At 52.0% G+C, this 22,306-nt stretch overlaps 2 protein-coding genes across 2 annotated transcripts in view; one reads left to right on the plus strand and one right to left on the minus strand.

Moving 5' to 3' along the window:
* Positions 1-6: 6 nt before the first annotated feature.
* UQCC2 (ubiquinol-cytochrome c reductase complex assembly factor 2) lies at positions 7-3,795 on the plus strand. The gene is made up of 4 exons (XM_074894045.1): positions 7-182; positions 2,421-2,495; positions 2,836-2,905; positions 3,617-3,795. The coding sequence occupies exons 1-4, from the start codon at positions 45-47 to the stop codon at positions 3,709-3,711; spliced, it is 378 nt and encodes a 125-aa protein (XP_074750146.1). The 5' UTR covers positions 7-44; the 3' UTR covers positions 3,712-3,795.
* Positions 3,796-4,884: 1,089 nt separating this feature from the next.
* The window catches only part of ITPR3 (inositol 1,4,5-trisphosphate receptor type 3), a 43,234-nt gene continuing 25,812 nt past the window's right edge, over positions 4,885-22,306 (minus strand). The window contains exons 27-58 of the mRNA XM_074894043.1: positions 22,157-22,225; positions 21,565-21,690; positions 21,266-21,388; positions 20,882-21,082; positions 20,275-20,526; positions 20,056-20,181; positions 19,646-19,771; positions 19,407-19,527; positions 18,471-18,655; positions 18,186-18,334; positions 17,908-18,016; positions 17,676-17,766; positions 17,268-17,437; positions 16,405-16,579; positions 16,138-16,322; positions 15,594-15,794; positions 15,054-15,164; positions 14,669-14,764; positions 14,311-14,412; positions 13,935-14,021; positions 13,136-13,246; positions 12,431-12,623; positions 11,304-11,429; positions 10,161-10,333; positions 9,883-10,047; positions 9,196-9,388; positions 8,593-8,688; positions 8,053-8,177; positions 7,637-7,802; positions 6,768-6,928; positions 6,083-6,244; positions 4,885-5,760 (exon numbers count right to left, since the gene is read on the minus strand). Coding sequence (XP_074750144.1) covers positions 5,692-5,760; positions 6,083-6,244; positions 6,768-6,928; positions 7,637-7,802; positions 8,053-8,177; positions 8,593-8,688; positions 9,196-9,388; positions 9,883-10,047; positions 10,161-10,333; positions 11,304-11,429; positions 12,431-12,623; positions 13,136-13,246; positions 13,935-14,021; positions 14,311-14,412; positions 14,669-14,764; positions 15,054-15,164; positions 15,594-15,794; positions 16,138-16,322; positions 16,405-16,579; positions 17,268-17,437; positions 17,676-17,766; positions 17,908-18,016; positions 18,186-18,334; positions 18,471-18,655; positions 19,407-19,527; positions 19,646-19,771; positions 20,056-20,181; positions 20,275-20,526; positions 20,882-21,082; positions 21,266-21,388; positions 21,565-21,690; positions 22,157-22,225 — 4,545 coding nt within the window. The 3' untranslated portion in view covers positions 4,885-5,691. The remainder of the gene's footprint in view (positions 5,761-6,082; positions 6,245-6,767; positions 6,929-7,636; positions 7,803-8,052; positions 8,178-8,592; positions 8,689-9,195; positions 9,389-9,882; positions 10,048-10,160; positions 10,334-11,303; positions 11,430-12,430; positions 12,624-13,135; positions 13,247-13,934; positions 14,022-14,310; positions 14,413-14,668; positions 14,765-15,053; positions 15,165-15,593; positions 15,795-16,137; positions 16,323-16,404; positions 16,580-17,267; positions 17,438-17,675; positions 17,767-17,907; positions 18,017-18,185; positions 18,335-18,470; positions 18,656-19,406; positions 19,528-19,645; positions 19,772-20,055; positions 20,182-20,274; positions 20,527-20,881; positions 21,083-21,265; positions 21,389-21,564; positions 21,691-22,156; positions 22,226-22,306) is intronic.

Here is a 22,306-nt window from a genome sequence, read left to right on the forward strand (position 1 = left end):
CCGTAGGTCACGTGATCCCCTCATGGCCGGCGCTGCCGGCAGCGATGGCGGCCACCAGGTACCGGCGGTTCCTGAAGCTCTGCGAGGAGTGGCCGGTGGAAGAGACGAAGCGGCAGCGAGACCTGGGCGCCTTCCTGCGGCAGCGGGTGGCGCAGGCCTTCCGCGAGGGGGAGAATACGCAGGTGAGGGCGGCGGGGGGCGGCAGCCCTGCCGGGGAGGCCTGCTCCGGGGCGGGGGGGGGGGGCGGCGAGGCGGGGCCTGGGCCGCGCAGGCGCCTCTTCCCTCCCGGCCTCCGGCGGTGTGGGGGCTGGGGGATACGGTTTAACCGTCCTCTTGAGGCGGCTGTGGCGGTTTCTGGGCACAAACCTCAGGAGTTGGGCGCTGACGCGGGGTTCTTCCCGTAGCGCCCCTCGCCTCCGAGCTCGCTCGGTTGCAGTTGAGGAGAAGGTTGTGCCTGCGGGGCTCCGCTGTGAAACGAGACTCCCTCGGGTCTCCTCGGGGCCCGGCAGAGCCTCCTTCGGCGCCCAGGACAGGCCGGTGTGTGAGGGCTCTGCTCGCCTTTGAAACGCGGGCCCGAGTCAGCCCCGGTCAGCCACGTCACTCGTCTCTCGCAGAGCTGGGGTTTATACCCGGTTCTTGCACCGTTTACACTGTGCGCTTTGGAGAACCCCATTCCCGTGGTTGTGGAAGTGGGGTACAAAGCACTGTGAATTGGTCAGTGCCGTGCTGGAATCGAGTTAATTAGTGTGTAATAGGATGATGGTGTGATGCAATGTGGAGTACACAGTGAAATGCAGCGTTGCCTGGCACTGTCTGGATGCAGCAGTTAAAAAATTGTGTTCTGGCTACCTACAGTCGTAATTGTGTTGGAGTTTACGCTTTGGTGCTGAAATAAATTAGAGAAGCTGATGCTTGACTTGGGCTGCAGACCTTTACAGGCTCAGAGGTGGTGCTGCAGAATGTAAATGTGCCCTTTCTTAGCATAAAAACATTGTTCCAGATATGCGTTTTCTACTTCAAGGAGCCATTATAGGCACCTAATTCTATATTGGTCACCAGAATAGTCTGCAGCAGACGTTTCAGAAAGTGCTTATTGCTTTTTCATATGCTCAGGACAGCTGAACATGCTGCACCAATTGGCTACAAGAACCCAAAGCTGCCACCCGTCTTGAAAATCTAAATTGATGCCTGCAGCGCTGATGTCAATTTGTATGTATAAAGGCTTAATACAGCAAAGGGAAATGTACTGGCAGACAGCAGGAGGAATGGCTGAGAAGAGAACTAGAACCATAAAGAATACTTTATCAGTCTAATGTCTGGTTTATTCACATGGAATAAGATTTGCTGATTTTATGGGGGGGGGGGGGTGTCAATGCTGTTTCTGCTACCCATTTAATAGCTATTTCTGCAATCATTACTAAAACATCAGCAGGGTCATTTGAGATGCGACTGCAAGATACGTTAAGCTGAAGATCACCTGCAGTGTGATGGTGCTTACTCTTGACAGTCTGTCTGTCCCTATATCCTCTCTCCTGCAGCAGCCATTACTTACTGAATAAGGAGAGCTTTTCCTTAGTTTTCCTAGTTTGCGCAGAGGAGGCGTTACCCACCTTGTGCTGAACCTGTGCCAACGTCCCAAGGACAGCTGAGCCGTGTCATTTTATCCTGACGTGTTTCTGTTGATACTATTCTTATTCATGTAGCCGTTTTAATCATTTATGTTTGATGTCATTGAGCAGCATTGCAGAGTTCTGGTTCAGTTGGTTTCCATTGTAAAATAGAAAAACAAGATGATGTGCCATCCACGCTGCTAAATAGGTGCTCTGCAAGGCAGATGCACCTGTCCGAGGCATCTAGCAGTGGTTTAGGTATTAGCAAGATCTTTCCAACTTACTAGACCAAAATAGGAACCCATTTACCTTTCACAAGCTGTTCAGTGTCTTTCATGTTGCTTTTTCCCTAATCAATTATAAACTATTTTTAGCCTGCACTGGGATTTTCTAACTTCCATCCTAGTACATTATCCTATTTGATGCTTTGGAATAAAACAGGTGGCAAAACTGGCCTTTGAGCAGATTTCACAGCACTGGCCAAGAAATGTGAAAAGAAAACTGTCCAGCAGTATTCTCATTAACTGTGTATTCATGGTTCATCTGTCAAATCTTTTTGAGCAGAGTTTAAGCTCCATTCTGGAAATCACATGCCTCATTATTCTTGTAGGCCAAGCTGGTGAGAAGTGGAGGGGAAAGAAAATGCTCTGCAGTCTGCAGCAGCATAGTAGGGGTCACCAGCATCTTGCAGTGCACTGAAAAGTCCCCAAAGCTGCTCCCTGACAGTCCTTTTCTCCAGCCTTGAAACGAGGTGGGTTTTGCTATGGAGGTTTAAAATAAGACTTTTGTGATACTTTTCTCCTTTCCCAGATTGCTGACCCCGAGACCTGTGACCAAATGTACGAGAGCTTAGTCCGAATCCACACCAACTACTACAAAAACAAGGTGAGCTTTGGCATTAGCCATCATCCCTCTTTAGGGGGTGAGTCACCATCTGCTGCAGTCGGCTGCCTGCTCCCAGCAGGGTTTCTGGGAATGTCGAACAGACAAATGAGCCATCAGGTGGATGTGGCACTACCTGGTGCCTTTGGTCGCTCCGGGAAAGCTGCAGACATCTTGGCCTCTGTGACGTGTATGAACAGTGCAGATGGTGCAGAATTCTTAGAGCTTGGCTGAAAATGAACACAGACTCTACCGTATGGTGACATTTTTACCTTTTCTAATGCACTACAAGTGACATCTTTTTGTCTCTCTCCTTCTCTCACCTACCTGCTTGCTTGTGAAGTATCCACGCCTGAAAGACACAAGCTTCACTGGAGTGACAGTAGAAGACTGCAAGATGATCCTAGCAACAGGTACTAATACTGTGCTTGATTTAAGAATAAGTCAGTGCAGGAGATAAAGTATGTTCTAGTCTTTGTGGTGTTCACTGCATCACTTCTGCTAGACACCAGGACAGAATGGGACTGCCGTGCAAATATATTAGGATGTTTAACGAGAAGTAAGCTCAGGAGTAATTGATCTTCAGTAATCTATCAGGGCAAGAAGTCGATTGTATTTTGCACAGGGCAGGAACAGCAAAGGGTTTACAAGGGCTCTTTGAGATCAGATAGCAGGAGCTGTGTGAAAGAGATGCACATTTGCTATGTCATTCCAAAATGTAGCTCAGCTTCTGTTTCACCATGTTCAAATTCCCTTCAGTATTTCTTCTTTTGTATTAGATTTTGTGAGAAAACAGGGTACCACAATGCAGAAACACTCTCAGCCAGATCATTTATTAAGTGCAATGTAGGAAGCTAGTGCAGTTTTGTTCTGTTCCAGTTCCTAACTTTGATTGCAGTGCGTGGAAACTGAGTATTAGTTGTTAGTGATAAGGGACTCCCCACACAATTGATTGAAAGGGAAAACAAACTTGCCTCAGGCCTCGAAATAGAAAGTCATTAAGATGAAAAGTCAAAAAAGGAAAATATATGTCAGGCAAAGCTTTTATAAGAGGGCTTTCATTCCTTTGCTTTTCTGCTTTTCTTCCTCTTTCCCCATGTCTCTCTCCCCCACTCCTTTTGCAGATATTCTGAAACAGATGGAAGACATGAAAAAAGGGACATGGAAAAAACTGCGAGAAAAGTTTTATGCCAAGAAACCTGAAGAGGACTCGAAGTGATAGGCTAACTCCCAGATTCTCCACTGTATATATTCCTGAAGTGCTGTATGTTGCCATGATGAATAAAACCGTTTATTCCTCTTAGCAACAGCATTTTTGTTCAGACCTACACCTCGCAGCCTTCATAGTGGGTGCCCCCTCTGTTTTTTTTCCTGAAGATACAGGACATAGCTTAACACATCTGTGCTGAAACCATACTGAGCAGTGTAGTGTAGAGGAAAGAACTCTGTGGTGTTCGACCTGATCCTTTGTATTACAAGAAATGGAACAACCAGGAAATGCATGGAGCAAGTAGGTGCCACCATGTTAGCTTGAAATTTGCTTGTGAAAATAACAATAGTGATGATGTGAAAACGTAGCTGTGCTTGTGTTTCTGCGTTAGCTCTGGTAACAGTGAAATTGAGGGAGGGATAACTTTAATCGTGACATTTATTTCCCTTTTGAGAAGACGCAGGAGAGGACTGAGGGTGACTGTTAACCATGGTGACGGTGGAGCAGTGTAAAAGTTTAATTGAGATTTCAGTCAAACGCTGCAGCGGTGTGTTGCTGGTTGAGCTCTCTGCAGATTTCCCTCAGCATGAAGAGAAGGTTCCGTATGGGTTACTGCATATCTGAGGGATAAAGATAGGTTATAGTGGCATGTTGGTGTATGGGGCCATAAACAAATTTCAAGTGTGATTAGCCCATTGCTGTGGCCTATTTTTATTCCTTTTTAAAGCTTTAATGCTTACATCAGTTCTATTCTTGGGAGGCAGAGGCACAGGACTGTCGTTGGGGTGGCTGCAGCACTGCTTGGCTTGGGAAGGATGAGCGTCTAGAACACAGCTATGCCAGGACTCTGCTTGGCTCCAGGCACCACCACCAGCTGCTCCTTTTTATGTATTTGAACAGTGTTTTCCTGGCAAGTAGTGAAAGAATTTGAGACTTTGCAGCAGGCTCCAATCCAGAGCTTCAGAAAACAAGGCTGGTGTTCAAGGTAGTTCTTCATGGTAGCGTTGTTGTTCTTCTGACTGGAGCATCATACTATGTTTTAACGTTTAACATCTGGAGCTGAGCATTGGGTTGTGGAGCACCTTGGGTAATACAGCCCTGGCTTGGCTTCAGGTCCTTGGATTGCTCTGTATTTCCATTTATAACAGCCCCATTACCTACCAGAGTGCACAGGAAGGGAGCTGCTTTTACCATGTTTCAGTTTTTATTATAACATGATTTTGTCTTTAATTTAGTTAAGGCAATTTACACTTCGGTTCTTAAGTAACAACAATAACAAAAAAAAGTAAAACATTACACCAGAGATGAAACTAAAACACAGGACACCCCTTCACAGTGAACTCCTGTAAACCTGCAGTCTCCTACTACTACTGCCCCGATAATCTTGGTCCGCAGAAGGCTAAAGACTAGTTCACACTAGGACAAGCTCAGATACTCATCCTCATCTGGCGAGTTAAATTAACAAATCCATCTCCTTGAGTTTAGTTCTTCTTTACTGCACCACAGCGACGAACAGAATTCTTTAAATGGAGAGGGATCGGCATGGAGCAGGTACACAGCAAATACGATGGCTGGTTTGCGAAGATCCTCGTGTACTAGTGCCACTCTTGGAATAAGTTAAATATTGCAGCCCTACAGCTAGTTACACTACACCTGAGGGGGGGGGGCCATCAGAATGTAGCGCATGGAGATAAAGATACAACCCTCCACATTTGCAAAATAAAGAGTTATTGCAATGAGGAATGAAAGTCCTGTATAATTTATCTTCCTACAAGGGCATTAGAGTAACGTGGGGGTCCAGGTATTGCGAGGAATCCTGGCCAGTCCCTGGTTCCTGAATTGCTTACAAGCGCTCTAAGGAAAATGTTGACTGTGAAGCCCTTCCGCATGGTCCGTCTTTCTCTGCCAGTGACGTCCACGCGTGGAACCCAGGAATAAGCAGCCTCGTTAGCTGATAGACGTGGGTGAAGCCGATGCTTCTTCCGTGTCTTAGTGGTTCATGGTATTCTGGACATCCACAAACCCCATCCTTTGTCTGCGCTTCCGCTGCTCCGTCATCTAGAGTTCAAACAAGGACACCAGTGAGGTAGGAAACCAAACTCACTAACACGCTCCTCAGGTGTGTGACTGACGGCTGCTTTAAGCAGCTGCCAGAAAACCCTGTGAGTTGGGCTCTAGCTGATGAGGAAGTATCAAAAATCAAATATCCCTGATCCCCGCCCCCCAAAAGAGCTGCAGGAGCCCTTTGCTTTGTAGCTGAAGTTGTACTGGCTTGGGCTGGTTCTGAGTTCCTTGCAATCGGTGTCTATTTTGGTAAGGACAGCAGGTTTCTACAGTCAGGTGTTCCTCAAGTATTCCTATTTTTAAAAGTGTTTAGTACCTGTTCCTTCAGCTCGTTCAGCTGGGAGGTGAGATGGGACACCAGCTTCATTGTGGTGTTGAGTTTGTCTTGAAGGTTTCGGATCTCGTTCTGTTCCCCTTCCCCTTCATTGCTGACCAGCGACATGGCTCGCATCCGGGGGAACCAGTCAAGGTTCTTGTTCTGGAAAGGTGACCGTGGAGAACAGGAGTTGGAGAGAGGGGGAGGAGGAGGGAAGAGACCTGGTAGGATTTAACAGGAAGCCTGCCTGGGCTTAGGGATTAAAGAAATTCTCAAAGGCTTGTCTTGTCTGCACCTTTGCAAATTTTCCACAGATGGTCCATTTCTAGGTTTTTTTCTTACAGCCTTCTGGACTCAAGTTCAGAAGTTTTTCTTTTCTAAATTTCTTTTCCCTCTCCTTGTCTTGAAATCACCTTGAAGTCACACTCTCTACTGCTTGGTTCTGCCCTTGGTTCAATCCCTAAATACTCAGTACAAAACATCAAATAGACAATGTGATGTTGGCTGAGATTGCAAAGTGGAAATAACCAAGCTAAGAAAGAACTAAGGCACAACAACGTGACTAAATATTTTCCAAAAGCTCCTTCTCAAAACTGTTTTTCTTTGGCAAGTCCCTTGTTCTCAAATATTTCCCAGGGGTAGACAGGTTGCAATAGTGACAGAGCTGCCCTGAGAGGACATGTACCTTTATCATCTGCGCCACGTAACTCTCTGGCCCCGTGTAGTCTGTCTTGTTCTTCACTCGCACCAGCACTATGAAGTACAAGTAGTTCCACATATTGTGCTCATATTTAATATGCTCCTCAAAGGACACTGTCTTGTTGTCAAACTTGTCCCTTTCGAGTCCTGGGAAAGGCAGTTTGAGAACAGAGGAGGTGGAGGGAGGGGATGGGGAGGAGAAGGTAAGAAATGAACAAACAAATGTGAAAGAAAGTACAGATAATTGCATCCTCTCCCAGGTGTGACTTTCAGGAAGCACTTTTAATAATTAGTTGGCATTTAGCACACAACAAACATCCAAAACAGGAGGAAAATAACCCAGTTGTGTATTCAGGAGGCTTCTATTTAAAGTACAACTAGCATGCTTCCTGCCTATGTATCTAAAAGCATAAAATGCACCCAGTGGATCTTTTAAGAAAAAATAGCAGCTAGACTTACTGGGTTTTCCCCTTTTTTTGTGGATGCCTTCCGATGACTGAGAGCATTCCAGAACATTTTCCTTAGTAATATGGTGCTTTTTTTTTTTTTTTTCCCACTGGCTACCTGATGGTCTCAGGAGTGATAGATGCACAGCAACAAGAACTCCGCAATGGGGTGTTTTAGTTTAACACCTCATTAACAGAAGGCAAGGAACAATACATTTAATTTCCCCTCTCAGTTTGTGTCCTTGTTTAAGCCTCCTCACGCTGCAGTGACCCATCAGTGAAAAGATTTAAGTTTTGCTGTGAACCAAATGAAAACCAGAAAGCTGCTGAAATTTTTTTCCTTCCTTTAACCTTAGAACAGAGGAGGAGCTTTGGGGCAATTCCTGTACACTGAGGTCCCAGCACTCACCACATATAAAACAGGTGGTCTTCAGTATCTCTTCCTTCTTTTGCTTCTCGCTCCTCAGATCGGCAAAAGTGTCAATAATGACCCCAAAAATGAGGTTAAGGACGATAATAATGACAATAAAGAAGAAGAGGAGGTCGTAGACAACCCGAGCAGGAAACAAGGACTCCTGTAATGGATGAAAGGGATAAATGTGTGTCTCCTGCACAGCTTCTCTAGCCACACCAACCCTGCTGCCTCGTCACAGGAGCTGAGGGTACCAGGAATAAAGGGTGTGGTAGGGAGGAGGAGAGCACTGGAGGACAGTGTGGGGGATAGAGCTGGAAGTGACAGTTTCCAGGGAGGGAGGGCAGCTGCACAGCGGTAAGTGCAGCAGGATTTAGCAGAAGAAAGGGGACCCACGTGCTGCCCAAACTCACATCCTTCGATGGCTTCCGCAGAATGTCACCCACGCCCCCGCCGTTCCTCAGGCCGTGGTTCAGGACAGTGACGATGCACATGAGCAGCGTGTCGCAGGCCCGTTCCCACTGGTCAGCGTCTGTTTCTAGAGCACCGGGGGGGAGGAAATAAATAAAAGCAAAAACCCAGAGCATAGACAGATTACAAAGAATCCAGAGCTGCGGGGACGACTCTTGCTGCAGTGGCACATCTCCTGGGAGCAGGTGCTCGTTGTGGATCTCCCAACCAGCAACTTCCCAGCAGCTCCTCCAGCTTGCTGTGGAGGTGTTTGGCTGAGCGCTCCTGAAGCTCCCACTTTCTTTATGACTAAACTGAATCTACTTCAACATTTTTTTATGCCAGGGTCAGTGCAAAATTTGCAGGCCTCTTGCCTAATATGTGCCAGAAAGCGGGTGGTTTGTTTCCATCTCTGAAAAGCTAGGATTTTTCTGAGCTCCCTGACAAACCAGGCAGCCAACCTCCTCTGCCACTAAGTCAACCTTTCTAATGAGCTCACTTACCTTCCAAGGCAGTGGGCACAGCAGAGCAGCTAATTTTGTCACCGCTGCATGACTCCATGAAGGTCTCCATGTTCCTTTGCATCCCCAAGGGGTGATCTGCAAGTAAAAGAGACGACAGCCTTGTCAGAGCATCAGCTTGCCTTAGCAAAGCTCTTCACTGCTGTCACATGTGCTTTTTAGCTGGCTCTTCTCGTAGCTTTCAAGCTTATTGAAAAAAAAAGTTATTTTGCATTCTCCTAGCCTTTTCTAGGCTTTGAATCTTTTGCTCAAGTTTCAGTAAGACCTCTACAGTGCTAAAACTTCATGAGTAGCTGCCCATCCCTTTCTCTGCCATCACTCCTAGCCCCAAAACCCTGCACACAAGGTCCATAAGTCGGCACAGGCAGCTTTCTTCTCTGCCAGCCCCAAAACCAGTGCTACCAGGAGTTTGCACCAAGGGCATAAAGCCCGACGCGTGCACGCACACAGAGACACACGCGAGCTTTTGCAGCGGGGAGGGAGCAGGGTCTCATGCAATGGTCCAGCTGCAGAAGGGGACCCACGCTCTGCCTGGCCCCTCTCCAGCCCAAGCACCGCAGCCAACGAGGGCAAGGGCTGAACAACCTTTGGCTTTGCTGTCCGGCAGCCGGTCCACCTCCAGGATGAAGTCATCCTTCAGGAACAGGAAGCCCACGATGGAGAAGAGGTAGACGAGGATAAGAGCCAGGAGGGCTGTCAGCAGGATGGAGCGCCCGTTCCGCGTCACGCTTTTGATGACATTAAACAAGGTCTCCTCACGGTAGATCAAGTCAAACAGCTGAAAGGACCCAGGAGCAAAGAAATGCTGCGGGGTGCTTTTCTTGATAATGCCTGGCCTACCTACAGCCCCTTTTATTCTGAGATCTTGGATCACTCAGTAGACCTTGACTAACTTTCACATAAAGCATTTAAGTTTCCCAGCTTACTGTAGGGAAGCAGAGAAGAATGAAGTGACTTATGCACAGCAGGAGAGCCGAGAATAGGACACATGCACCCTGCCTCTGCCCTCTCCAGCTCACGTTGTCTCCCAGCTGACCCAGATAAAGCACACAGTAAAGATTAGAAAGAGAGAGAGAGAGCAAAAGACCAGGAGAGAGACAGTAATAGATACTGACGGAAGGCAGAAAGATCAGCCTACACAAAGATTAGAGCACAGTGAATTGTTCTCACTGCTGTTATCAGTCAGTCCCTGGAAGGTGTCACAGGAACCTTCTAGCTTCTAACAGGGCAGACAGGCTACCTCCATGCCCCAAACATCTGCATTTATTGTACCAGGATGCTATAGAAGAGTTCGTGCACAAAGAGTCCCAGGACGCTCGTCAGGATGTAGCCAACGTGGTAAAGAAATTCCACATCCATGATCATGGCCTTGTAGCCTCGGATGAAGGTCCCACGGTTGCCCACGAAGCTCACCACAAACACAATCTTGTTGGTCAGCTGGGGAACAACCAGAAATGGGAGGGAGTGGGGTTTGCTGCACTTTGTGAATTCAGAACAGCCTCCTGTGTCATGGGCTGCTACACTATTTTTCCAGCCCATGGAGAACTTACATTGAGAGCTCCCAGTATGTTCAGAGTGAGTCCGATCCCCAAGTAATAAATCGATCGCAAGATCAGTGCCACGAGGAGCGGTCTGACACCGTAGCGCTTAGTGAACAAGGCCATGATGGAGAAGCAGATCAGAATCCAGAAGAGCAGCGAGATCAGTGGGGAATCCAGCACTCCTGGGAAGAGAAGACCCACAGCAACTAAATGGCATGAGATTAAAATGCATGCTGCCAATCGGACACTGAGCTGCTGTCTGGACTGTCCAGAAAAACCAATGTGCTGATTATCAGAGGGAAGAAAGAGAGAAATCACAGAATCATTCAGGTTGGAAAAGACCCTCGGGATCATCAAGTCCAACCATCAGCCCGACTCTACAAAGTTCTCCCCTACACCACATCCCCCCACAGCTCATCCAAACGGCCCTTAAACACACCCAGGGATGGGGACTCCACCCCCTCCCTGGGCAGCCTATTCCACTCTCTGACCACTCTTTCTGGGAAACATTTTTTCCTCATGTCCAGCCTGAACCTCCCCTGTTGCAGTTTAAAGCTGTTCCCTCTTGTTCTGTCACTAATTCCCTGGGAGAAGAGACCAGCACCAACCTCTCCACAACGTCCTTTCAGGGAGCTGTAGAGAGTGATGAGGTCTCCCCTCAGCCTTCTCCTCCTCACACTAAACAGTCCCAGCTCCTTCAATCACTCCCCATAGGATTTGTTCTCCAGGCCCTTCACCAGCTTCGTTGCCCTCCTCTGCACTTGTTCCAGCACCTCGATAAATGATGCTTGACTGCAGAGACTACTGATACATTTTTCTAACATCTTTTATCCAAGATCTCAAAACCACCGTAAGTGATGGAGGCTTTGTCTGACAGCAGGTACATATTCTGTCATTGCTTCCCCCATTTTACAAACAGGGAAAGCGCAGCCCAGGGAGAAGAGACTTTTCCCTAAGAATGAAGCAGTGGGAGGGCTGGCAACTGAAATCTTAACTCAATCCCTTCCTTTGCCCAGCAGAAAGTACTTGGGGCTTTAGGAGTCAAAAGGAGACTGAGGGTGAGGGGAGTACAGGGAAGGGGACCAGTTTTCCTGCATATGAAGGTCCCTTTTTTCTTCCACCTCGAGGAGCAGCAGATGCTGAGGCACTTACCCATGGAAGTGGCTTCAACATAGGGGTAGAAGAAAGCAATGATTATGTTGATGAAGACAGCGAGGTTGAAGGAAATGCTTCCCCAGAGTGTCATTCTGCGGGAGAACCAGTACATCAGCGGCATGCCTGGAGGGAGAGGAGGCAGACACACAAATCTCAGCCAACCTCGTGCCAGCTGGGGAAGGTTTTGTCCTCCCAGACATCCGAAGGGCTCGGATCAGTACAGCTAGTGGGCCCAGAGGGACCCTTGCCTCCCACTTCCTTCAAAACATTAATAAAAGCTCTCTCCTCATCTGCTGAAATAGGAGTGCAAGTTCAAAATGTTACTGCTCACATTTCTCGACTTCTTGGCCCTTTGACCTCTCTTGGCACCTTGGAAGCAGATCGGCTCCGCTCTCCTCACCCTCCTCCCCATCTCCCACCTCCTGCAGCCTCGCCACTCACATCCTTCAAAACAACAGTGTCTGTGTTTTCAGTGCTGGTGCTTGGTCCCAGAGGAGACCCAGCCAGCAATTTCTCATCCATACTGGAAACTTGTTTCCTGCCGAATTCCTAAGATAGTTTTGACTGGATTTGCAAGTGTTTTCAGAACTGCTACACCACTCCTTAGTCGCATCTCAGTTTTTATAGTGTGACTCTTTATTGAGCTCCTGTTATTTTAAGCCAGGATTTCCATCCTGATGCAGCCCTGAAAGTACCTAAGCAGGTCTGCAGGGTGCAGAGAAACAAGTTTTATTTCCCATATGTAGCTGCTAGATCCTGGTTTAGGAGAAGGCAACTGAAAGCAAATGAAGAGAGGGCTTTCCAGGGGAAAACACCTGCAGGTGTAATCCCAGCAAATGTGTTGTAAGATGCATTTCAAACTACCGAGGAAGTGCACTAACAGGCACGGAGGAAATACAGCCCTGGGATCTCGATTAATCTCCGCTCCCTGCAAACAAAGTGTGTTGTGCTCTACAGAGCGAGGGGCACAAGGAGCTCAGAGATGTCATTTCCAGGCAGCTGCCAGGGTTCACAGCCCTTTCAAAGCAGGGCTGCCTCCCAGTTTCACAACAGGGAGTGTGTTTCACTCCAAGTGCCTGTGCTGGCTGGGGGGAGCCCCAAGGGAAGGTCTGGTTTGCTCTTACTCCGCAGTTTCTTCTGCCATTCCATCTCGTTGTGGAGGAAGGACGACTGGTCGAAGAAATCACTGACTTTGCTGCCCTGCTCGTCCTGCTCTGTGGTGGTGAAGAGCCGGTACTTGGTCTCCTTGGTGAGGAACTCGCAGATGCCAGGCACGGGGAAGATTATCTGCTCCATGCTCCGGTCCAGGCGCACAATCTGCAGGAAGCAGGGTGAAGGGGAGGGCGCTGTCAGATCCGGCCCTGCCAGGCTTTGGTTTCCTCTTTCCTAGACCCAGCTGTGCCTTCCCCTCCTCCCTCCCGCTCCACCGGGATCCAAATATCCCCCACCACTCATCTATAATGCTACAAATCGACCCAGCAAAGGCAGCCCTGGCTGTGCTGGAGGAAAGCTGAGAGTGCGTGAGCCCTTGCTGGCCCATCTGCAAGGAGATCCATGCTGGCAAGCAGGGACGGGGCTGCCAAAACGGCCACATCCCAGCTGCTGCTGGGAGAAAAAGGAAAGGTCCCGGGGAGCAGCTCGTTCCCCAGCTCCCCATGGGTTCTGCTAACGCCTCCAGCTCTCTGCAGAGCCAAGGGCCTGTCTGCTTCTTGCCAGCACAGGGATGGGAAGGCTCCTAGAGCAAAATAACCGGGCACGAAGCAGCTGGAGCACACATGGGATTCACTGGCCATGTGCACACTGGCAACCCAACAGCGAATACGTCTTGCCTCAATCTGGGATGTGTGTTTCTCATAATACGCCAGCGGGTCCTCCTCTTCTTCCTGGACCGGGGCCGACGACTTCAGCATCTGTGTCAGCTGCTTGTTATTTAGGCTGAGCTGGGATGTGGGGAGAGGGAGAGAGGATGAGAGTGGCCTCAGCTGCGAGGTCAGGCCTAACTCTGCACTGACAACAGCATTCCTCAAAAGTTACCAAAGCTGATGAGGTTTCAGGGAAAAGCAAATGAATTAAAGTTTCCTAAAGGGGTACAAGCCCTCCCTGAGGTGACAGACATTCAATTCCCTGCAATAATTACATTCAAATGCTGCTAATCCACAAATTACAAATCAATGCCCATAAAACCCCAGGGAAATCGTATTACTGCTGAATCTCATTCAGGATCTAAGGTACATAGACAAGAAATGACAGCAAAGGATTCAGCCCTTCCTTTTCTGAAGAGAAGGGGAAAAAGCAGGTACCAGCAGGACCCCATCAGGGCCACCAGCCTGTCCCTGCAGTGAGCTGGACATCACAGCTGAGCCCTCCTTGGGGAGCCCTGCAAACACAGCTCTCCGAGGCTTGGTTAGAAAAGGTGCACGTGCCTTTGGGCTTGTAGTTTGGGCTACAAGGGCACTGATCAGTCTTTCTTTCTTTAGTCACCCTGGGGAATACCAAAACCCATCAAATCTTAAACAGCAAAACCCAGGGTGACTCAGCAAGGGTGGGAGAAGCAACTCTTTGCAGTCCCTGCTCAGGGTCAGGGTGGACTGTGGGGGCTCTGCCTCCATTCCAGAGGCCCCTCCATACCATGGACGAGATGCCCTCCTCCTCCTCCTCCTGGATTCGTTTCACTGGCTTCAGGAGCTGCTGCAGAGACTTGTTGTGTCGGGACAGCTGGAAGAGGAACAGTGATCGCCGGGTGAGCGCAGGCTGGCGAGCAGCCACCGGTGAGCGCGGGAGGGGGACACGGGGCGCACAGGGGAGCGGGAGGGCCGGCAAGCTGGGGGCTGGCTTTTTACGGGAGCCAAAAGCACATTTCCCAGCCACGCCTCCCCAAGGAGGCCAGCCTGGCTGAGGAAACGTACATAAATATAGAGGAAAAAATGTGCAAGTCGGTGAGTGGGAGCCCAGCACGGCATGGGGAGCTCAGCCTGGCAGGGACCCTGCTGTCACAGCTCCGTACCTGCAGCGCCAGTATATAAATGTTGTGGCCGACTTCCCGGGGGGAAACCTCGGCGTTTTCACACTCCTCCTCCTGCAGATAGGCTTTCTTAATCACATCAACCTGGAAGGCAGCAGAGGAACAGTGAGCTTCTCCCCATCTCCTTGCCTCGTTTTGCTCCTCTGGCCACGAATGGCTCTGGGAAAAGCATTAGGCAAGGATGCTCGTGCAGGAGGCGGGGACCAGCAGCACAGCAGATGAGATGGTTATTGGATTGCAAACCAGGAACTGCATCAGGACCCACAGGCAGAAGAGACCCAGCAATGGGCCAGGGGGGAGGCTGGGGGCTCAGTGGGGCTGTTTCACTGTCAGCCCTTACCAGTTCCTGCGGGCGGAGGCTGATGAGGATCCGCTCGGCGTTTTCGCTGTCGTGTCTGCTCTCCATGAGGGCCAAGAGGAGCTTGGAGGCATTGTCCTGGTGAGGAGAAGCCCATGCTGTGCCCTGTCTCTGCCAGGGCAGAGTGGGCAGAAACCCCCTGTGCCCTGGTCAGCTCTAACTCCCCCATGCTAGAGGCATCTGAGCCTCTCACAGTGGAGATGCACCAGCCCTGTCCCACCAAGCCCACATGCTCCCGCACTCAAGGACCTGACACAGGCACAGTCCCCGCCGCAGCAGCCCCCTCACCCCACAGCTCACCCCACAGCTGTGCCAGCAAGCCCACACAGTGATGTACACACACATCCTAGCCCGAGGCTCTGCCTACCTTCAGCTGCAGGACCAGGTCCATCCGGTACTTGCAGAGGGGGCTGATGTCGTTAAGGATGAGGGCTGTGATGATGTCGATCCCGTTGGACTCGTGGGTCACGATGCAGCTCTGGGGGAGCGATGCAATGTGTTATCCCACGGATGCTGCCAGTCCTCCCAGCTTCACCCTCCAACACAGCCCAGGTCCGACACAGTGCCCTGCCTACATCACTGACCCTGCCCGATTACCCCAGGAGCCCCAAACCCCCTGTCCCCCCGGAAAGGGCACCGTTTGCACCACTATGTTATTTATCCCCATTTGCATCACCATATTATCTAGCCAAGCAGTAGCTCATAACCCGTGCAGCATCCCTGTGCATCCTGGCATCCTCTGCTGCCCACGTTTTGCTCCTGTTCACACCCTGAAACCAAAAGCTGGCCCTGTCCCCGCTGCTTTCCCACGCATCCCCCCCAGATCCTCCCTTGGGCATCCCTGCTCAGCAGTGGAACACCCCAGGCACACCAGGAATGACCCAGACCTGCAGGGATACCCACAGACCTGGTTCTCATGGCAGGGCCCTTGGCAGTACTCGGTCAGGGTCTCCAGGGTCTGGGTGATGAGGGCCACGTTGTACTCATTGATGTAGAGGCCCAGCAGCCCCAGCCCCCCCGTGGTGCTGCCGCACATGATGTCGAGGAACTGCAGCGTCTCGCACACCAGGTTGTAGTTGGTTTTGTTGTTCTGGCACCGGAGGAAGTTCTGTCGAGCAAAGCCTGCAGTTACAGGGCTGAGCAGCATCACTCTGATGGGGGGGGCAGTCCTGATCCCCCTCCCGACACCCCCTCCAGCTGCAGTTCGATGGAGAATTGGGCTGGGGCCACCCCTGTAATGTACAGACCTCCCAGAGCAGCACTCAGGCCCACGGACACAGTCGTGCCATGAACTGCTCCTTCCACAACACCAAAAGTTACCCATAACGGATGGTGCTTGTGCAGATGGGGAAACTGAGGCACAGAGTGGCTGGTGAAATGGCTTTTTGGACCAAATTAGGGCAGAGCCCAGCCGTCCCACGCCCCAGAGCCCAGCAGCCCCCATAACCAACCTGCAGGTCCCGGTTGTGGTTCTCGCAGAGCAGTTGCAGGAATCGCAGGATAGGCTCCATGATCAGGACCGTCACCCCCATTTCATTGTTCTGGCCCTGCTCCCCAGTGTCGTGGCCCTTCCGAAACCCTATGGCCATCGGGTATCGGGAGGGGGTGCCGGGCATCAGGAAAGTGTCTCCTCGTCCTAGAGGGCAATCCAACCTCGTTAGCATCAGGCTATCCAACGAGACAGACATTGGCTCTACCAAGGGGACACGGCCTCGTACCTTTGGTGCCAGGGTCAGGTTCGTCTTTGTCCTCACGGGGCTTGTTCCCGATGTCACTCATGTTCACAGACACTGTAGACTTGGTCTCCTGCTGCGCCTTCTTCATCCGGTCGTGCAAAACTTTGAAGAATTTCTCAGATTTCTTGTCGCTCGTCATGAGGTTGTAAAAGGATTTCTGGGAGGAGAGAGGACAGTCATTCAAGTCTCCACCATGGGGTCTGAACCGTCCCTGCCTGCCTGGTTTGGTAGCATCCAGCACTCAAGATCTTGTCTGAGATAACCTGGTGATCAGGTTTATTTCTGTGCAATGGCCCCGGACATCACAGTCCTCTTGGATTTGCAGGGGTGGATTGTCCCCTGCCACCGTGCTCTCCTTTACTCTAAGCAGTGTTAGGGACAGAGGAAGCAGTGATTACAGCAGCTCCAGACCCGGAACCCTACTGCTATTTGCATGTACAATTTTTCGGCTTCCCTGTGGTAAAGGATTCAAGATAACCCACAAGTTATCACCCAAGAGCTGCAGCCCTGAGCCATTTTAGCAATACCCGGCAGAGGGCATCAGCATTACTCCAGAAACAACACGGAACAAGCTGCCCCTTTCGCAGCATCCAGACCTCAAGCTCAACCCACCCACAGAGCTGGAAAACTCAGGCAGATTTCTGCAGTTCTTCCTCTGGATGGCCAACAAACACATGCAACCAAACAGTATTTTGGCAACGCCTGCTGCCCAGGGGCCAGCCCAGGACGGAGGACTGCCCTGCACCCATGTCTTCCAAGTGCTGGGGTGGTTACCCTGCACACATCAAACTGTGGCTGCCCAACCCCCTGGGACTGACGCCAACCGCGCAGTCAGGGCTCAGCACCTGGATCTCGGTGTTGCCTCCGTCCAGCAGCCGGATGGCGAGCAGGATGCTCTCTTGGAAGATCTTCTCATTTTTGGTGTTCATGATGAGGTCAGCCACTAACTTGGTGGCCCCTTCTCGGTCCAGCCGGCACTGGACAGCAGCGATAGCGGACCAGTCCTGGTCTTGGCCTGCACAAGAGGACAGGGATGGATGGGATGCTGTGGTGGTGCAGAATGAGCGCAGCTAAATCACTGCCAGGGGCATCTCAGTCCCATCCCTTCACTTCCCCGAATCCTTCACTCCCATGGAGGTGGGAGCATGGAAACCAGTGACAGACCTGATCCCATCAGGGCTCGGGAGCCAGGAATTCAAGGTGTGTGTGAGCAGCACAGAGAGACAGAGAAGGTGCAGGAAGGGAACACTCACCTCCCCCAGCAGCATCCACGATTTCCCCTTTGGAGCTGGACTTCTTGTTCTGCAGGTAATTGTTCAGGAGCATTTTCCGCAGCAGGTTGCCCTGCCAAGACAAATAAACGTCACGAGTCTCCCAATGCTAGAGCGGAACAAGGCTGAGCAGCTGTGGGCTGCAGCGGGGAGGGCACTGCCAGCACGGATAGGGAGCAGGGCTGGGGCCGTGCCATGGGACCACGGCGCTCACCCTCTCGCCGTATTTGTTCCTCTTCACCAGCATCTGCTGCAGTGTCCTCAGCACCTTGATGCACAGCTTCTCCTCCGTCTCCATGAGGTCCTTGGTGTGTTGCACCAGCCTGGCACAGCAGAGCCACTGTCACACAGCCGAGAGGGACAAGGGGGTCCCTGGGGGAACCGTCCCCACCATCCCTCCAGGCTGCAGGCACACACTAGGATGCACATCCCATAAAGGATGAAGGCCACCAGCCCTTCCCCAATCCCTGGGCAACCGCAAAACATCCTCACTTGGACAGGAAACCTCCACTCTCGCATCGCTGAAACGCCTCTGTCCCCTCCATGAAAAGCAGCTCTGGCCGGTGGAGGACATCCACCAGGACAGACAGCTCAGCCTCCACCAGTGGTTTCAAACGATCCTCAAGGGCGTTGATGATGTCCTACAAGTCACAGCACACACCTTCAGGGCCAGTGCACGCTTAAGAGACACGAGCATGGGAGAGGGACCCCTGCAACGCCAGCACCTTCTTGCTATCATGCACTGATCCATGCCACCGCTGCTTCCCTGCCCTGTACCTGCAGCTTCTCTATGATGTTCTTGTAGTCCCACTGGTTGGGGGTGGTGGAGACACGGGGGAAGGTCCGTGTGGCTGTCTTGTAGCTGGACGTGTTCCTTTGCACGGTGCTGGTGGAGCTGCTGTTGAGCAAGGAGCTGACGTGGGCGTCCAGGTCCATGGGCAGTGCGATGGAGCGGCTCTTGGCTGCAGGAGATGGGGATAGGGTTGGGGACAGACACGACCCAGCCCCCTCCATCGGCTGGGTCCTACCACGCTGCTGAGGGCTGGGCACCCCTTCACCAGCTCTTCATTTGCAGCAGAGAAGATTTGGGTTAAATGCAAGAATAATCTCCTCCAGGCTAGTGAGGGGTGGAGTATTTCCATCCATCCCCCTCCACTGCAGCACAACATTGCCCACAGCCCCCCCAGCCCAATGTAGGATGGAAAGAGGCACCACCTCAAGTTTTTGGTTGGGAAAGCCCAGCATGGAGATGTTGTAAGCACCCTGCCTCAAATTACAAAGAGAAATCCCCACCCAGTGTCTAACCACCGAGTAATCCTTTCCACACAGTGACTCAGTGCTAACAACCCTTGTCCTGAGTCAGGCAGCCACAAGCAGATTGAGGGCAAAGTCCTGGTGAGGGAAAACCACCCTAAATGCTGGCTTTGCTTCCAGGCCCTTCACCAGCAGGGACACATCAGGGATCTCCCAACCAAGCCCAGGCTTCGGTCATCCCCACGCCACCCTGGTCACACCCAAAGATGTAGCTCAAAAAACCCACATCCCAGGGCCAAACCTCCCCATCCCCAGCCAGCAGCTTCTCGCCGGGGCGCCCTGCCGAGACCCGCAGGAGGGACGATGGCTCTTGCTCGCTGCTGGAGCAGAGGCAGCCAAGGGTGGCTGTGACCGCCTGGTTGGTGGGGAAGAGAGCATCACCCTGGCACAGCTCCTTACCAACCATGGCCAGCGTGCGGATACAGGCTTCCACCGAGCTCTTGTGCTGCTGCTGCAGCCAGGGACACTCCAGCAGCCTCATGGTGGACTGGAGAAGCTGCACCACAATGGTCTGGTGGGTCTGAAGGAGAACAAGCAGGTATGTATCAGTGCAAGGTGTGTCCAGACCTTGTTTTGGGGGGGCTCGATGAGCTGCTTTCCTCCCACAGCCATGGCCTGTCCATGCAGCACCTTATTACCTGCAGCGAGGTGCTGTTCTCCGAGAAGGGGGAGCTGAAGAATGCGTTGATGGTGTCCAGCACCACTGTCAGCACGTACTTCTCCAGCGTAGGGTCTGGCAGGCGTTTCTCTCGCTTCTTGCACATCTGTGAGGAGAAGAGAGGATGCTGATGGGACCAGAGCGAGGTGAGCATGCATCCTGGCCAGATACTGCTGGCATACAGTGCTGCTGGGACTTTGCTGAGCTGAAGGATGTGGCTAGTGACAGAGCTCCTGGGTCTACGCCAGAGAGCTCTGACTGCTCCTCAGTCCCTAGTGCCCCATGTCTGGCTCCCCAGGCTTTGAGGGACCCTCGGTGACACCAGCCTGTCCCCATCCGATACAGCAGCCGTCACTGCTGTGTCCCTCCCACCCAACCTTCCCCACACACCCGGGCCATGTCCAGGGTGAAGTTCTCAAAGAGAGTCCAGATATGGTTGCTGGTGTAGATCTCCTTCATCTCCACCTCCGTGTCCACATAGCAGTGGTTGACGAAGTTCACGTAGGCCATCTTCACCTGTCGAGAAGGGAGGGGTGGGGGCACAGACACCATCAGGAGAAGACAATCAGTGCAAAGCTACTGGAACCCTCTTCACTGGGCACCCCGTACCTCCGTGATGCAATCCTCATGTGTCACCACCCGCACCACGTCCTCCAAGGGCAGCAGGGACGTGCACTTGATCTCCGTGTAGACGTTCTTGCCCTCGGCGCAGGCAGCCAGCAGATCCACCAGTGAGATGTGGTACATCAGCGGGCTGTTCTCCTCCACTCCATCCCTGGCTGCTGTCATCATCTCCAGAAGGGTGGCCAGTGAAGCCTTGTCGTTGTAGAAAACCACCACATCGTCCCCGGCGTTGGTGAGCTGCAGGGAAGGGTCAGTGGTCACCGCTCCAGAGAAGGAGGGTCAGAAACCTTGCAAGGCAGAAAACGGTGTCCTCTGCAGTGGGGCGATGGGAGGCAGCAGGCGGTGAAGGGTGAAAGGGCTGTGCATTTACAGGGAAAACCAGGCATTTGCAGTGAAATCAAAAAAATCACAGCTTGTGGGACTCCAAGATGGTTATTGGACCTTGCATTAAGCTTCTGAAGATGATTCCTGCTCCAGGGAGAAGACAGCATGGCCAGGAAGGCTCTTCCTCAAGGAAGAAGCCAACTGTGCACCTCCCAGGAGCCATGCCCTGCTACACTCAAGCCCACAGGCTGGGGGGAGAGGTGCTCACCTCGGTCATGATCATGTCCTGGCACTTCTTGACGTACTTGCCCTCAGCCTTGATGATGGTGTGCAGGAAGTCAAGGTACTGCACGTGGCGGCCATGGGTGGCCACGCAGTGGATGAAGTGCTGCGGCACCGTCTCATTGATCTCTGAGCAGAGCTGGTAGTTGTTGAGGAAGATGTGCTGCATCGTCTCAGCCTCCAGGAGCTGCGGGACCAGGGGAGATGAGTGAGGCTGGGGGGCTGAGGGGAAGAGCTTTGCTCCTCCTGCACTGATCCCTCCTCTCCCGGGGTCTTCTCCTGGCTTTTGTATCTCTTGCTCTCAGCCCCGGGTACTGAAGTCTCTCCCTGTGCTGCTGCCTGTGACTGCCCTTTGGTCCCCTCTCCTTACCCCTGGGGTCAGGAACAGGTTGAGGTGTTTGTGCAGCAGGGCCTGGTTTTCCTGATTGCCAGCACAAAACTTCTGCAGGAACTGGTGGGTGAATTTCAGGATCTCCATCATCTTGGCATCACCCTGAGGAAAGGCAGAGAAGAGAAATACCCAGAGTTGGTGAGGGATGGGGAGTAGCAGCAGGCTGCTGCCCCCGCCCTGCCCTACCCAGCTGCAGGACCCAGCCATAGAGGGGGGTCCCCGCATCCCCCACCCCTTGCCCTGGGCACTTCAGGATCAACCAGTTTCTGCCCACCCACCTTCTCATAAGGGATCTGCAGCAGATCCAGCATCACTTTGTGGGCATCCATGTTCTTCAGAAGGCGCTGCTGCTTCTTGCGCACTTGCTCTCCAACCCCGCACATCTTATTCAGCCGCTCCAGGATCTGCGGAGAGAAGGACCACGGCAGAGGGGAACTGAGCCTGGGAGCCCATCAGGATGGCCACCAGTGCTGAGGGCTTGCTTGCAATCCAGATGTGCCCTCCATAAGCCCAGGTGCTCCCTCATGCCCAGCTTTGCGCATTGCTCACAAATCTTGGCACCCCACTCACAAACCCTCCTTGCAGTGTCACGCAGAGAGCCCTCGTACCCATCACCAACCCTCTCCCCTCCGGTCCCCCCAGTGCAAGGCTCACTTGAGAGCCCTGGGGATGTAACAGGGCTCCTCCTTGTGCTGAGCTGGCAGGAACAAGCCAGCTCATTTCTAATGAACCACTGAAAAGCTTGGAAATCCCCACCATGATTTCACATTTTCCCTTCTTGTTGGTGCACCCATGCCAGTCCAGGCCAGGCAGATATCACTGGCCATGCCTCCAGAAACAGCCCTGGGGACAGGATTCGGTCTCACTTACCCCCTTGACTATCTGATAGTTCTCACTGCTCTTCTCTCCTGGAGCAATGACCTCTTCATCAGCAGCATGCTGCAAGGGGAGAGAAACAGCTTCAGGGTCCCACTGCACCTCTCCAAAGCCTGGGGCATAACTACACCCCACAGAACCCTC

The sequence above is a fragment of the Strix uralensis genome, chromosome 24, assembly GCF_047716275.1.
Source record: "Strix uralensis isolate ZFMK-TIS-50842 chromosome 24, bStrUra1, whole genome shotgun sequence".
In the NCBI taxonomy this organism is placed as follows: domain Eukaryota; kingdom Metazoa; phylum Chordata; class Aves; order Strigiformes; family Strigidae; genus Strix; species Strix uralensis.